A 12,304-nucleotide genomic window follows, 5' to 3' on the forward strand; every position below is an offset into this window, starting at 1 on the left:
TGCGCGTGTTTTCTTTATAAAGTCCTTTATTTGACGGAGTAGCAAACAGAAACCCCCGGTTAAACTCGAGCGGCCGTGGTGCGCCGGGCACGGTCAGGCGGGACTTACCTCTCCCTTAGGCTGAGTTTAACCCAGCGGCGGGGGCCGGGTTTAGCGGGTGCCGTAAGCACAGACGGTACCGGGACCATAAGAACGCGGATGAGACGTGACACGAGTTAGAAAAAGGAACAGAATGTCCCCAAAATGAAGAGATGCTCTGAGAGCGGGGCTGGGGGGCCGGGGGGGCTGAGGTGGTGCTGGCTCAAGGGGCCAGAGCGGCGTGGTCCGTGAGATGGGGCGGCTGGGGGTCCTGCGGGGCCCGCGGGGGGACGGGCCAAAAAGACCCCAAATAAACCAAAAATGAGTCCGCGAGATGCAAAACCCACCGGGTGTGGGGGGGGCACCGAGACCCTGCCGCCCCCTCGAGAAAACGACCGCAGAACACCCCCGGTGCGATTCCGCCCCCCGGCTCCAGACACAACGGAGAGAAATGGGACATCTTGGTTTCCCCCATTACCCGAGGGGACGCAGGGACAGGGGGGTGCCCCACACCGCCCCCCAGCCCAGAGCTTTCCTCGGGTATCCAACCAAGCCAAAACCACCCAAAAAAAGGCCGGAATGTGGGAGCAGAGGCGGCGGCTCCCCCGCGGTGCTGGAGGGAGCCGGGACGCGGCGGTGGCGCGGTGGGGGGGCGGCCCTCCCGCCTCTATTTCCTGCTACTTTGGGGTTGTTTGTCGTTTCCTGCGCCCCCCGTCAGAAAGTCCATGGCTCCTGCGCGCGGCTGTCGCTGCCCGAGCCGGCGCCGCCGGGCGTCTGTCGCGTGGAGTCCTCCCCCTTGAGGCTCTTCCTGCAGACGGGACACGTGTCGTGCTGCGGAGAGCCGGGAATGAGACAAACGCCACTCGGGGGGCCGTGGGTCGGGGGGCTGGGGGGGTCTTACCAGCTCCAACCAGGGCACGATGCAGCTGCTGTGGAAGAGGTGGTTGCAGGGCAGCTGCCGCACCTGCTCGGCCGGCGCGTAATCCTCCTTGCACACCGGGCACTCCAGACCCGCCTCTGCGCCACAGCCGGGGGGAACGCGGCTTTACCCCCCCAGCCGCGGCCACGGCTGCACGGCCCGTCCGGCTCGGACCGCGTGTGCCGGGGGGGCCGCGTGTGCCGGGAGCCAGGTCCCAAAATAGAGCGAATGGAGGGGTGGAGCTGCCAACATTCCTCGTGGTTTTGAGGCCGATGCCAGCGATGCCAAAACCCCATGTGTGTGTGCGTGTGTGTGATGGTGGCACCGATGTCATGACTGGGGGACACGGAGCCGCCGCCTCCCCGGGGTCAAGCAGCAAAACCCAGAATTTGATGCGGAAATTCAGTGGGAATTTGGTGGCACTCGGGTGGGAATTGGGTGGGAATCCGGTGGGAATTGGGTGGGAACTGGGTGGGAACCCGGCCGCTCGGGGCTGGGGGCGGAGGAACAGCCATGGGGGTATAAAAAGCGCCGGACAAAAATATCCGTGGTGGAAACGGCATTTTTGTGTTTTAGGGAGCGTTTGGGCGGCCAGGACAGAGCGAAAGGGACTGAGCGGAGGGGACAGAGCGGGCGGGGACAGGGGGGAAGGGACAGAGTGGGCAGGGACTGAGCAGGCGGGGCGGGTGGGGCAGAGCGGGTGGGGCAGGGCGGGTGGGGCCACAGTGGGTGGGGCAGAGTGGGTGTGGACAAGGTGGGTGGGGACAGAGCGGGTGGGGACAGGGTGGGTGGGGACAGAGCGGGTGGGGACAGGGTGGGCGGGGTAGGGTGGGTGGGACAGGGCGGGTGGGGACAGGGTGGGTGGGGACAGAGCGGGTGGGGACAGAGCGGGTGGGGACAGGGTGGGCGGGGTAGGGTGGGTGGGACAGGGCGGGTGGGGACAGGGTGGGTGGGGACAGAGCGGGTGGGGACAGAGCGGGTGGGGACAGGGTGGGCGGGGTAGGGTGGGTGGGACAGGGCGGGTGGGGACAAGGTGGGTGGGGACAGAGCGGGTGGGGACAGGGTGGGCGGGGTAGGGTGGGTGGGACAGGGCGGGTGGGGACAGGGCGGGTGGGGACAGAGCGGGTGGGGACAGGGTGGGTGGGGTAGGGTGGGTAGGACAGGGCGGGTGGGGACAGGGTGGGCGGGGTAGGGTGGGTGGGACAGGGCGGGTGGGGACAGAGCGGGTGGGGACAGGGTGGGCGGGGTAGGGTGGGTGGGACAGGGCGGGTGGGGACAAGGTGGGTGGGGACAGAGCTGGTGGGGACAGGGCGGGTGGGGTAGGGCGGGCGGGGTAGGGCGGGTGGGGACAGGGCGGGTGGGGCAGGGTGGGACAGGGCGGGTGGGGACAGAGCTGGTGGGGACAGGGCGGGTGGGGTAGGGCGGGCGGGGTAGGGCGGGTGGGGACAGGGCGGGTGGGGCAGGGTGGGACAGGGCAGGTGGGGCAGGGTGGGACAGGGCGGGTGGGGACAGGGTGGGTGGGGACAGAGCTGGTGGGGACAGGGTGGGCGGGGCGGGTGGGGTAGGGTGGGTGGGACAGGGCAGGTGGGGACAGGGCGGGCGGGGCGAGTGGGGACAGAGCGGGAGGGGCAGAGTGGGCGGGGGGACGGTGTCACCGCTGTCACCGCTGTCACCTACCGACTTGCTCCTGAGTGACCGGCACCGTGGGCAGGGACGAGATCTTCTCCTTGTCGGCCGGGGGCGGCCCCGTGTTCTCCAGCTGGCCCAGGAGCTGCGGGAGGAAAACGGCACCGAACGCGTCACCAAACGCGTCACCGAACACGTCCCGGGCCTGGGGACACCCCTGGACCCCCAAAGTGACACGAGTGACCCCGCGGGTGCCTCCGCACCAGGACACCCAGCCCAGATGCTCTGCTGCCCTGCGCCGACGCTTTTGGTGCTTAAACCTGAGTTTTGTGCCCCAAACCCCAACCACCCCACCCTGAACGTGGTCGCCCCGGGGTGTTCGGTGCTCCTGGGGGTTCTGAGTCGGGACAGACGTTCTGCGGTGAAGAACCTCGTGCCGCAAACACCCTGCGTTTATAACTCCTCAACTCATACGAATTGTATTTGGTCAAGGCCCTGATTTGGCCGAATCAGCCCCAAAATGGGTCCGAGCGCGGAGGAGCCGCCTTTCAACCCAACGGAGACTTTAACCCGTTCCCGTGGCCGCTCGACCAGAACGCGGCACCAAACCCCCCCGGGCGCGGAGAAACGCCCGCGCCCACCGGTTTGGGTGTCCCCCGTGGGGCCTGACCTGGGTGACGATGGCGTCCAGGCCGCTCTGTCCCCACGCGTAGTCGCCGGGGTTGGAGTGCAGCATCCCGCTCCTGCGCGGCACCAGGGGTCACCGAAAGCGCCGCGCCGGAACAGCCCCGGGGTTCGTGCCAGGAACCGCAGAGCTGCGGGCCGGCGGTCGCCGAGCGGCTGCGGCGGCGGTGGAGCCGCTCGGTACTCACCAGGAGAACGGGTGTTGGGAGCCCGGAACGGCCGAGTTGGCGAAGAACCCCGCGAAGATCTGCTGGATGATCCTGGACGGGGAGGAGGCGGCACAGGCACCAGAACAGGCACCAAGAGAACAGGCACCGGGAGAACAGGCACAAAGAGAACAGGCTGAGCGGAAACACCCCGCAGAGAGCTGACAGAAACCACCTCTCCCCACCGCGCGGCTTCGATTTGTGCCGCAAAGCACAAACGTGAATCTTCTGCATCAAAAGCCACGAACGACGAGCGCGGCGACCCCGTTTTGCCAGGTTTCTCACCGGAATTCTGTATTTCAGTGCTGATCAACAGGGCGAAGGCAAGGGAGGCTCTTACCCTTCGATGGCGGGGGAGCGGTCGGGCCGCGAGCTGCCGCGGGGCCGGTACCGGCGCGTCACCGGCAGCCGGGGGGGGCGGCCGGGCCCCCAGAGCTCGGGCTGCGCCGGGGGCACCCGCTCGGGCTCCCGCTCCGGGTCCAGGGCCCCCCCGCTGAGGAAGGGGCGGAAGTCGGGGAAGAACATCGTGTGGTCCAGGTGGTCCCAGAGCTGCCGGGAGAGAAGGGGAGACAGAGGCGCCGGCGGCTGCGTCAGCATCGGCGGGGATGGGGAACCCACGCGGTTCCATCCGGCATCACCGCTGAGCCCCGGCCCGCGCCGTGAGCCGCACACCCCGGGCAGCACGGCCCAAACCCCAAACCCAGTGGGTTTTGGACAGGTTTGTGTCCCCGAGGGCCGGGCTGCTCTCCAAGGGCGGGTTTGGGACACAAACCCAGAGCTGCCGGGAACCAATGGGTTAGGGCAGTGCCGAACGCGGCTCCGGCGCCCCCGCTGACCCCTTGCTCGCGGCTCTAGTCCCGAGATCAGCCCCAGGGTCGGTGTCGGCCGAGGGGCCGCGGTGTGTGCGGAAAAGGACGAAACCGGGGCACCGGGAGTGAAAAGGAGGGACCGAACCCGGCGCCGCGGTCGGCATTTTCTGTTACGCTGCGACCGGAGCGGCTCCATTTCCATTTCCCACCCAACCAGCTCATCTGACGAGTCCCTGGTGCCGGAGAGAAATCAGGTCGGCACCTCGTTTCTGAATTAACACCCGTGGATGGGAGGGTTTCCTTCCTCCGGGCTCCAGACACGACTTTCATTCATTATTAATCCCCGGAGCCGTCTCCATTCCCCTCCCAGAGCCGTTTTAACGTGACACGGGGGGCGGGGGGCGGCCGCTGCGTCCCCCCCCAGCGCGGGCCGACACAAACCCAAGGGGAACTTCAGGTGTTTGTGGCGCTGAACCCGGTTTTGCTGCGGGAAGTTCAGCACCACCACAAACCCCAAACCCCCTGGTTGAGGAGCCGCCGCTCCAGACGCCGGGAGGACCCAAAATGGGCTAAAACTCCCCAAAAACCAAAATCCGAAGGGCAGTTCCTGAGGAGCTGGGGTGTTCTGGGCCGGGCGCTGCGTGAAGAGGCGTCCGCACCATCCTGCTCCTCGCGGGTGTTTGAAAGGAACAGAAGTAGGGAGGCAAACTCACCTCTGCGAACTGCGTGGACGCGCTGTCGTCAGCACCGCCCTCCAGGAAACTGCGGGGAAACAGGCGCGTGAGAGCAGAAAGCGCCCGGAGACAGCGGTCCTGCCCACAGGCACCGGGGTTTACACAGAACAGAGGGAGCGGGACGCTGTTTCAGCAGAATGTGACGTTATTTCAGCAGAACGTGACATTATTTCAGCAGAACGTGACGTTATTTCAGCAGAACGTGACGTTATTTCAGCAGAACGTGACGTTATTTCAGCAGAACGTGACGTTATTTCAGAGGAGCGCGACGCGAAGTCGAACGCGGCCGTGACCAAGGCTCGGGCAGCAAAGCTCGGCTTAACCGCTCGGCTCTGACCCAAACGAAGCCGTTTTTGCGGGAATTCATCACGGCTGAACACGAAAAGCGCCGAACGGGCGCCGCTTCAGACCCAAGTTTGTTCTGCTGGGCAACCAGGGACCAAATTTTAGACAGAAAAGGGTTTTTCTGTGTGGGCTGAGGCTGGAGGAGGAACGGCCCGTCCCGCGGTCACTGCGGTTCACTCTCAACTCCTAAAAATACCACGTTTTCGCTCTAAAACACCAAAGCAAAAAGGCCTCAAAGCCCCCAAAGCGCTTTGGTTGGCGGGACGTCGTGCGTCCCAATTCACAACCTGGGAACCTTCCCCAAACCCGCGATGGTGGCTCCGGGCACTCGGATCCCCAGTCTCGTTGGGGGTTAAATCCGAATTCACACCGATCAATGAGTTTTTACGTCCGTTCCCGATTTCAGCCTCGTTGTCCACAGCTTTTCGAGGCTTTCCAAAGGGTTAAAGCCCCGAAGCCGCATTACCTGGCGTCGTCTGTGACCTCCTCGATGAAGCCGGACTCGCACCGGGGGCACGTGTACTCCTGCAAACGCCAAACGCCGCCTTTAGGCACCGGTTTAGGTTTAAGCCCGGCTCAGCACACAGAGACCAGGAAAGCCGCGTCTGCCCAGCACAGGGGACGAGGTGACAATGGGTATGGGGACAAGGACACGGGTTTGGGGACAAGGACACGGGTCTGGGGACAAGGACACGGGTTTGGGGACAGGGACATGGGTCTGGGGCCAAGGACACGGGTCTGGGGCCAAGGACACGGGTCTGGGGACAGGGACACGGGTCTGGGGCCAAGGACACGGGTTTGGGGCCAAGGACACGGGTTTGGGGACAAGACACGGGTTTGGAGACAAGGACACGGGTCTGGGGCCAAGGACACGGGTTTGGGGACAGGGACACGGGTCTGGGGACAGGGACACGGGTCTGGGGACAAGGACACAGGTTTGGGGACAAGACACGGGTTTGGGGACAAGACACGGGTTTGGGGACAGGGACACGGGTCTGGGGACAAGTGATGCATTCAATCCCGGGGCAGGCGCAAGCTCCAAATCCATCTTTTAAGACCCAAACTGTGACAATATGGGGGTTTCTGGGGTCGCCCCGTCTGTGGGGGCTTTTGGGGGGGTCACCCCATCTCTGGGGTGTATTTTGGGGGGTTTCACTCCTCCCTATGGGTTTTTTGGGGGTCACCCCATCTCTGGGGTTTATTTTGGGGGGTTTCACTCCTCCCTATGGGTTTTTTGGGGGTCACCTCATCTCTGGGGTTTATTTTGGGGGGGTCGCCCCTTTCTGTGGGGTCTTTCGGGGGTCACTCCCACCTGTAGGGGTTATTTTGGGGGGGCTTCACCCCGTTCCGTGGGGTTTTTGGGGGGTTCTCACCCCTCTCTGTGGGTGCTTGGGGGTGTCACCCCCTCGGCGGGGTGTGAAGGGAACGGCCCTTCCCGGAGAGCTCCGGGAGGACCGGGGGGCACGAACGCCCCGATCTGCCCGCGGGTGGGGGACCCGGGACCGGCCCCCAGGGGACAGGACAGGCCCGGCCCCCGACGGCTCCGGCGGCTCCAGCCCGGGCTCCCCCGGCCCCCGCGGCCCGGCGCTCACCGGCAGCTTGGGGCTGACCTGCCCCTTGCAGCTGTGGCAGAAGAATCGGTGCTGGGACACGGCCGCGGCCTCCGCCATCTTCTCTCCCTGCCGTCAGTCCTCCGCCGAGCCAGCGAGCCGCCGGGTAGAGCGCCCGCGGAACGACCCTGCTAGCCTCCCACTTCCGGCGCGCTCGCCTGGCCCGGGCCTCCAGAGCGGCCAACAGGGCGCGGCCGCGCCGAGGGAGGGCGGAAGTAGCGGACGGAAGGAACCGGAAGTTCCCGTTGCCATGGTGGCCGCATGGGCCTAGGCCGGGCCTGGGTAAGTGGGGCCCAGCGGCACGGCCCCCACCCCGGTCCCCCCGAACCCGCCGTTGGGAACACGGGCGCTGCTCCGCAGAGCGTTGGAGCGGAGCCGCCGCGATGACTCAGGCGGAGATCAAGCTGTGCTCCCTCCTGCTGCACGAGCACTTCGGGGAGATCGTGGAGAGGATCGGGACACAGCTGGTGCGGACGGGCGGGCAGGCGCTGCGGGGCATCGCCGGCGACACCGGGCTGCTGCTGGACCAGGTGCGCGGCGGCTCGGGGAGAGGGCGGCTAAAACCGTGAGAAGGACAAAAATGAGAGCTTTGTGTCGTATAAATGCTAATAACGATAATAATCATCATAATGAGGTGGGTTTTGTTCCGCGAGAGGGGGGTTTGTCGTGGAAATCTCGCTTGGGAAGGAGGAGAGCGCGGGTCTGGCTCTGCAGGGCGCAAAGCCCGGAGCGAGGGGTCATAAAGTCACAGCATCATTTTGGTTGGAAAAGAGCTTTAAAATCACGGAGCCCAACCATAACCCCCCCGGCACTGCCCCACGCCCTGAGAACCTCATCTGCGTGTTTCAGCCCCCCCAGCACCGCCCTGGGCAGCCTGTTCAGCGCCCAAACCCCCTCTAAAATGACGTGTAGGGGACAAGCGGCACAAACACCGCAGTGGCACAAACACCCCCCGTCCCCGCAGGTGAAGAAAGCCCTCTGCGTGCTGATCCAGCACAACCTGGTGACGTTCCGGCCGCAGCGCCGGGGCGGCGTGGAGTACGAGGCGCAGTGCGGCCGCATCCTGCGCATCCTGCGCTACCCCCGCTACATCTACACGGCCAAGACGCTGTACGGCGACACGGGTGAGCTCATCGTGGAGGAGCTGCTGCTCAACGGCCAGCTCACCATGAGCGCCGTGGTGAGGAGGGTGGCGGACAGGCTCACCGAAACCATGGAAGGTGGGAAGCTCCGCTGATAAACGGGGCGGGGGTTCAGGAGCCGGTTTTGCGCTCTGGGCTGCGTCAGCAGCCTCGGACGTGGAGAAGGAGCCACCCAAAGCGGCCGCGTTGCCAGAGGTGCTGCCCCCCAGCCCAAAGCGGCCTCTGAGCAGCGCGGTCGTGGCGGTTCCCTGGGGACCGCGGTGTCACCTCGTCCCCTGGGGCACAACTCGGTGCCACCATCTTTCTCTTGCATTCCAGACGGGAAAACCATGGATTACGCCGACGTCTCCAGCACCTTCGTGCGCCTGGCGGACACGCACTTTGTGCAGAGGTGCCCGCTGGTCCCCGAAGGTCCCCAGAGCCCCGAGGTGCCGCCTCCCCTGGCGCCCACCCTGGTGAGCAGCGACAAGGACATGTACGCGGTGCCGCGGCTGAACCTCGTCGGTGAGGACCCCCCGGGCTTGGGGGCGTTTGGGAAGCACCTCAGACCCCCAAAGTGTTGGTTTTAAAGCAAACGCCGCGTTCTCGGCAGGGAAAGGGAAGCGGAGACGATCGTGCGAGGAGGAGGAGGAGGAGGGCGAACCCCGGGCCAAGAAGCAGAAGCAAGAGGGGGAAAGCTCCGAGGTACCGGGGGGGCTGAAGCCACGTCGCCCTTGCTGCTGCTTGGCCCACAGATTTGCGGCTCCTTTTCCTCAGTTTCTGTGGCTCCTTTTCCCTCGGATTTGTGAATCATCTCTCCTCAGTTTTGTTGATCATCTTCTTCAGTTTCTTGGCTCTCTCCCCTCAGGCTCCCCCCGACGACGGCATTTACTGGCAGGTCAACATCGACCGCTTCCACCAGCATTTCCGCGACCAGGCGATCGTCAGCGCCGTGGCCAACCGCATGGACCAGGTCGGTGCGTCTGAGGGACTCGAGCCCCTCGGGACGGAGATTCCTCACCCTGCAGCTCTTTTCTTTGCCCCGAAACTGCAGACCAGCAGCGAGATCGTGCGGACGATGCTGCGCATGAGCGAGGTCACCACGTCCTCCGGGGCGCCCTACACGCAGCCGCTCTCCTCCAACGAGGTCGGGTCCGGCGCCAGCGCCCCTGAAACACCCGAACATTTAGAACCAGTTATTCCGTTTCCCCATTTATATCCGCCTCTCCGTCCTCCCTCAGATATTCCGGTCTCTTCCCGCCGGGTACAACATCGTGAAGCAGGTTCTGGACCAGTACCTCACGCTGCTGGCGGACGACCCCGTGAGTCCCAGCGGGAGGGAAAAGCCGTTTCCTGCCAATATTTAAAAGATATCAAAAGTGATAAAAATACAGATGTTCTTAGGCTGTTGAGATCAGAGAAATATATATTTTTCATAAAATCTTTGTATCTTTACAATCAAAATTTTAAGATCGGGATTTTTGTTGCTTTGGGACGCACTAATTATATTTTAAACGTTCCCTTGCAGCTGGAGTTCGTGGGTAAATCCGGAGACAGCGGCGGGGGCATGTACACCGTCAGTATCTTTTGGGGGTAAAACACCCCACCCGGCGTTTTCCGGTGCTTAAATCGATTGCCAAGCGTTTACCCCTTGACCTTGACCTCAACCAGACCTTCACAAGGCCCTCGCGTCCCTGGCCACGGCCACCCTGGAGTCCATCGTGGAGGAGAGGTAGAAACGGCCGTTTTTTCAAGACTTTTGCCCCTTTTTCCCCTCCACCCTGACCGGTGTTCCCGCCCTGCTCAGGTTCGGGTCCCGCTGCGCCAGGATTTTCCGGTTGCTGCTGCGCAAGAAGCACCTGGAGCAGAAGCAGGTGGAGGATTTCGCCATGATCCCGGCCAAGGAGGCCAAGGAGATGCTCTACAAGATGCTGTCGGAGAGCTTCGTGTCCCTGCAGGTGAGCGCGGCCGCCGGGCTGGGCACAGACACGAGGGTTCGGGGCTGGAGAGCGATGGGGGGACACGCGGCTCGGTGACATCGCACCCCGCAGGAGATCCCCAAGACCCCGGACCACGCTCCGTCCCGCACCTTCTACCTCTACACCGTGAACGTCCCTGCGGCCGCGCGGATGCTGCTGCACCGCTGCTACAAGGTAGCGTGGTTCTCCTCCTCCTCCACCACGCGCGGTTCTTCTCCTTCACCATCGCACATGGTTCTCCTCCTCCTCCTCCTCTTCCTCCATGCGTGGTTCTGTTTGGGGTTCAGCTTGCGGTGGGGGCATCACACCCATTCTCTCCCCTCCCCACAGAGCGTGGCCAACCTGATGGAGCGGCGCCAGTTCGAGACCAAGGAGAACAAGTGAGCGCTGGGTCGCAGGGGAGGGTGGGCTGTGGAGACATGCTGAGGCCACCGCGTCCTTGTCCCCGTCCCCAGGCGGCTGCTGGAGAAGTCGCAGCGCGTGGAAGCCATCCTGGCCTCCATGCAGGCCACGGGCGCCGAGCCCGCGCAGCTGCAGGAGATCGAGGAGATGATCACGGCCCCCGAGCGCCAGCAGCTGGAGACCCTCAAGCGCAATGTCAACAAGTGAGCCCCGGGCAGGGGGACGGGGGTGCGGGCTGGGGACGGCGTCCTCACCTCCGTGTCCCCCCAGGATCGACGCCAGCGAGAACCAGGTTGATGAAACCATCTTTGTGCTGGAGTCCTTCATCGAGAGCACCGTGAAGAGGCCCTGAGGGGCGGGGGGGGGACATGGACGGGACAATAAAGCCAAAATCACCGATTCTGCCGAGTTTCCCGTGTTCCCAGCCCGCCCGGGGCCGCCGACAGGGGGCGCGCTCGCCTGGCGAGAAGGCCACGCCCCTCCGGGGAGACCACGCCTCTGGGAGGTCCTGTCCTCTCCAGACTCCGCCCCTCGCGGGAGACCACGCCCTCATGATACGCCCTTCCCCGCTCCCGCCCCCGCAGCGGCCATGACGGGAACGCTCAGAAACCCCCAAATTCCGTCCCAGCGCCCCCGTTTCCCCCGGCTCCGGCTCCTCCCGCCGCACACACCGGCGGATCCGCCGCGGTTTGATCACCTTTAGTGCAGCGAAATACCGGCGGCGGGTACAAGGAAACGGGGCAATCGCGCAGGGGAGCCGTGTGCGCTGCTCCCCGACCGGCGGAGCCGTGCGCGCTGCTCCCCGACCGGTGTGCGCTGCTCCCCGACCGGCGGAGCCGTGCGCGTTGCTCCCCGACCGGCGGAGCCGTGCGCGTTGCTCCCCGACCGGCGGAGCCGTGCGCGCTGCTTTCCGATCGGCCCAGCGGGTTACAAAAGGTGCTAAAAACGTGCTACGCGTGGCACCTGCGGTGCCCTGAGCCGCCGAACCGGGAGCTGAGGATGCAAACGGGACGTTTAAATACATAAATAACCCCAAAGCCACCCCCTGCACCCTGCTCTGCGCCCCACAGCCGCCCCGTGTCCCCTGCTCTGTGCCCCAAAACTGCCCCATGCACCCTGCTCTGCACCCCAAAACTGCCCTCTGTCCCTGCTCGGCACCCTGAACGCCCCTCGGGCTCCCCGTTCCTTTGGGTTTCTGTCTCTTTATCTCTGGAGCCCTCCAAGGGTTTCTGCCCCCCCCAGACTCGCTGCCGTGGGGCACAAAGTCCAAACTAGGACCCCCCGCTCCCCTCAGCCCCCCGGGCACCCAGCACAGCCCTGACCCACCCTCGTCACCCCGCGTCCCCCCAGCCTCACACGTCCCCCCGGCTCTGGGGGTCCCCTGGGGCTCCCCCAGCTCTGCAGCCCCACGGATCAGCCCCACGGATCCCCTCGATAACCCCATTAGTTCTCTGTCCCCATCAACCCCTCAGCCCCACAGTGTCTGGACTCAGCCCCACAGACGTCTCAGAACCGCTCAGCTCAGCCCCACATCCCCGCTCAGCTGACAGCCCCTCCGCACCCCCGGCCCGGCCCGGCCCTGTCCCCCGACCCCGGTAGCGCCGCCGCCCGGTTCCCGCTCTCCCCGGCCGCACCTTCAGCTCCGCCTCCTCCGCCATATCGGGACACGGCAGCGGGACCCCCGGAACCGCGCGCACACCGCGCAGGCGCAGGGCACGCCCACTCCCTTCGCCACGCCTACTTATCAACACGCCCACCTCTCACCACGCCCACTTCTCGCCGAGTCCACGC

The 12,304-nt window shown here is 65.0% G+C and overlaps 2 protein-coding genes and 1 long non-coding RNA gene across 7 annotated transcripts; 1 reads left to right on the plus strand and 2 right to left on the minus strand.

Moving 5' to 3' along the window:
• Window positions 1-8: 8 nt before the first annotated feature.
• Window positions 9-7,215, minus strand: RNF115 (ring finger protein 115). 5 transcript variants are annotated; one of them, XM_065857842.2, is made up of 9 exons: window positions 7,012-7,215; window positions 5,868-5,926; window positions 5,036-5,084; window positions 3,854-4,062; window positions 3,496-3,567; window positions 3,294-3,366; window positions 2,675-2,768; window positions 980-1,095; window positions 9-886 (listed from the first exon to the last, which is right to left on the minus strand). In XM_065857842.2, the coding sequence occupies exons 1-9, from the start codon at window positions 7,069-7,071 to the stop codon at window positions 746-748; spliced, it is 873 nt and encodes a 290-aa protein (XP_065713914.1). In that variant the 5' UTR covers window positions 7,072-7,215; the 3' UTR covers window positions 9-745. The 5 variants fall into 5 exon arrangements, with proteins under 5 accessions (XP_065713914.1, XP_065713913.1, XP_065713915.1 ...); XM_065857841.2 differs by having other exon boundaries at window positions 6,994-7,207; XM_065857843.2 differs by having other exon boundaries at window positions 9-909; window positions 6,994-7,203.
• Window positions 7,211-10,928, plus strand: POLR3C (RNA polymerase III subunit C). Its single transcript, XM_065857967.2, has 14 exons — window positions 7,211-7,541; window positions 7,976-8,231; window positions 8,472-8,657; window positions 8,746-8,837; window positions 9,001-9,105; window positions 9,187-9,279; window positions 9,374-9,454; window positions 9,661-9,712; window positions 9,804-9,864; window positions 9,940-10,090; window positions 10,184-10,285; window positions 10,442-10,491; window positions 10,567-10,716; window positions 10,784-10,928. Exons 1-14 carry the CDS (start codon window positions 7,395-7,397, stop codon window positions 10,863-10,865), a joined length of 1,608 nt encoding a protein of 535 aa, XP_065714039.1. The 5' UTR covers window positions 7,211-7,394; the 3' UTR covers window positions 10,866-10,928.
• Window positions 9,541-11,843, minus strand: LOC139825887 (uncharacterized). The gene is made up of 2 exons (XR_011736046.1): window positions 11,211-11,843; window positions 9,541-10,861 (listed from the first exon to the last, which is right to left on the minus strand). It is a non-coding gene; the product is annotated as an uncharacterized lncRNA (long non-coding RNA).
• Between the last annotated feature and the right edge of the window lie 461 nt (window positions 11,844-12,304).

This window comes from Patagioenas fasciata, chromosome 30 (genome assembly GCF_037038585.1).
Source record: "Patagioenas fasciata isolate bPatFas1 chromosome 30, bPatFas1.hap1, whole genome shotgun sequence".
NCBI lineage: Eukaryota > Metazoa > Chordata > Aves > Columbiformes > Columbidae > Patagioenas > Patagioenas fasciata.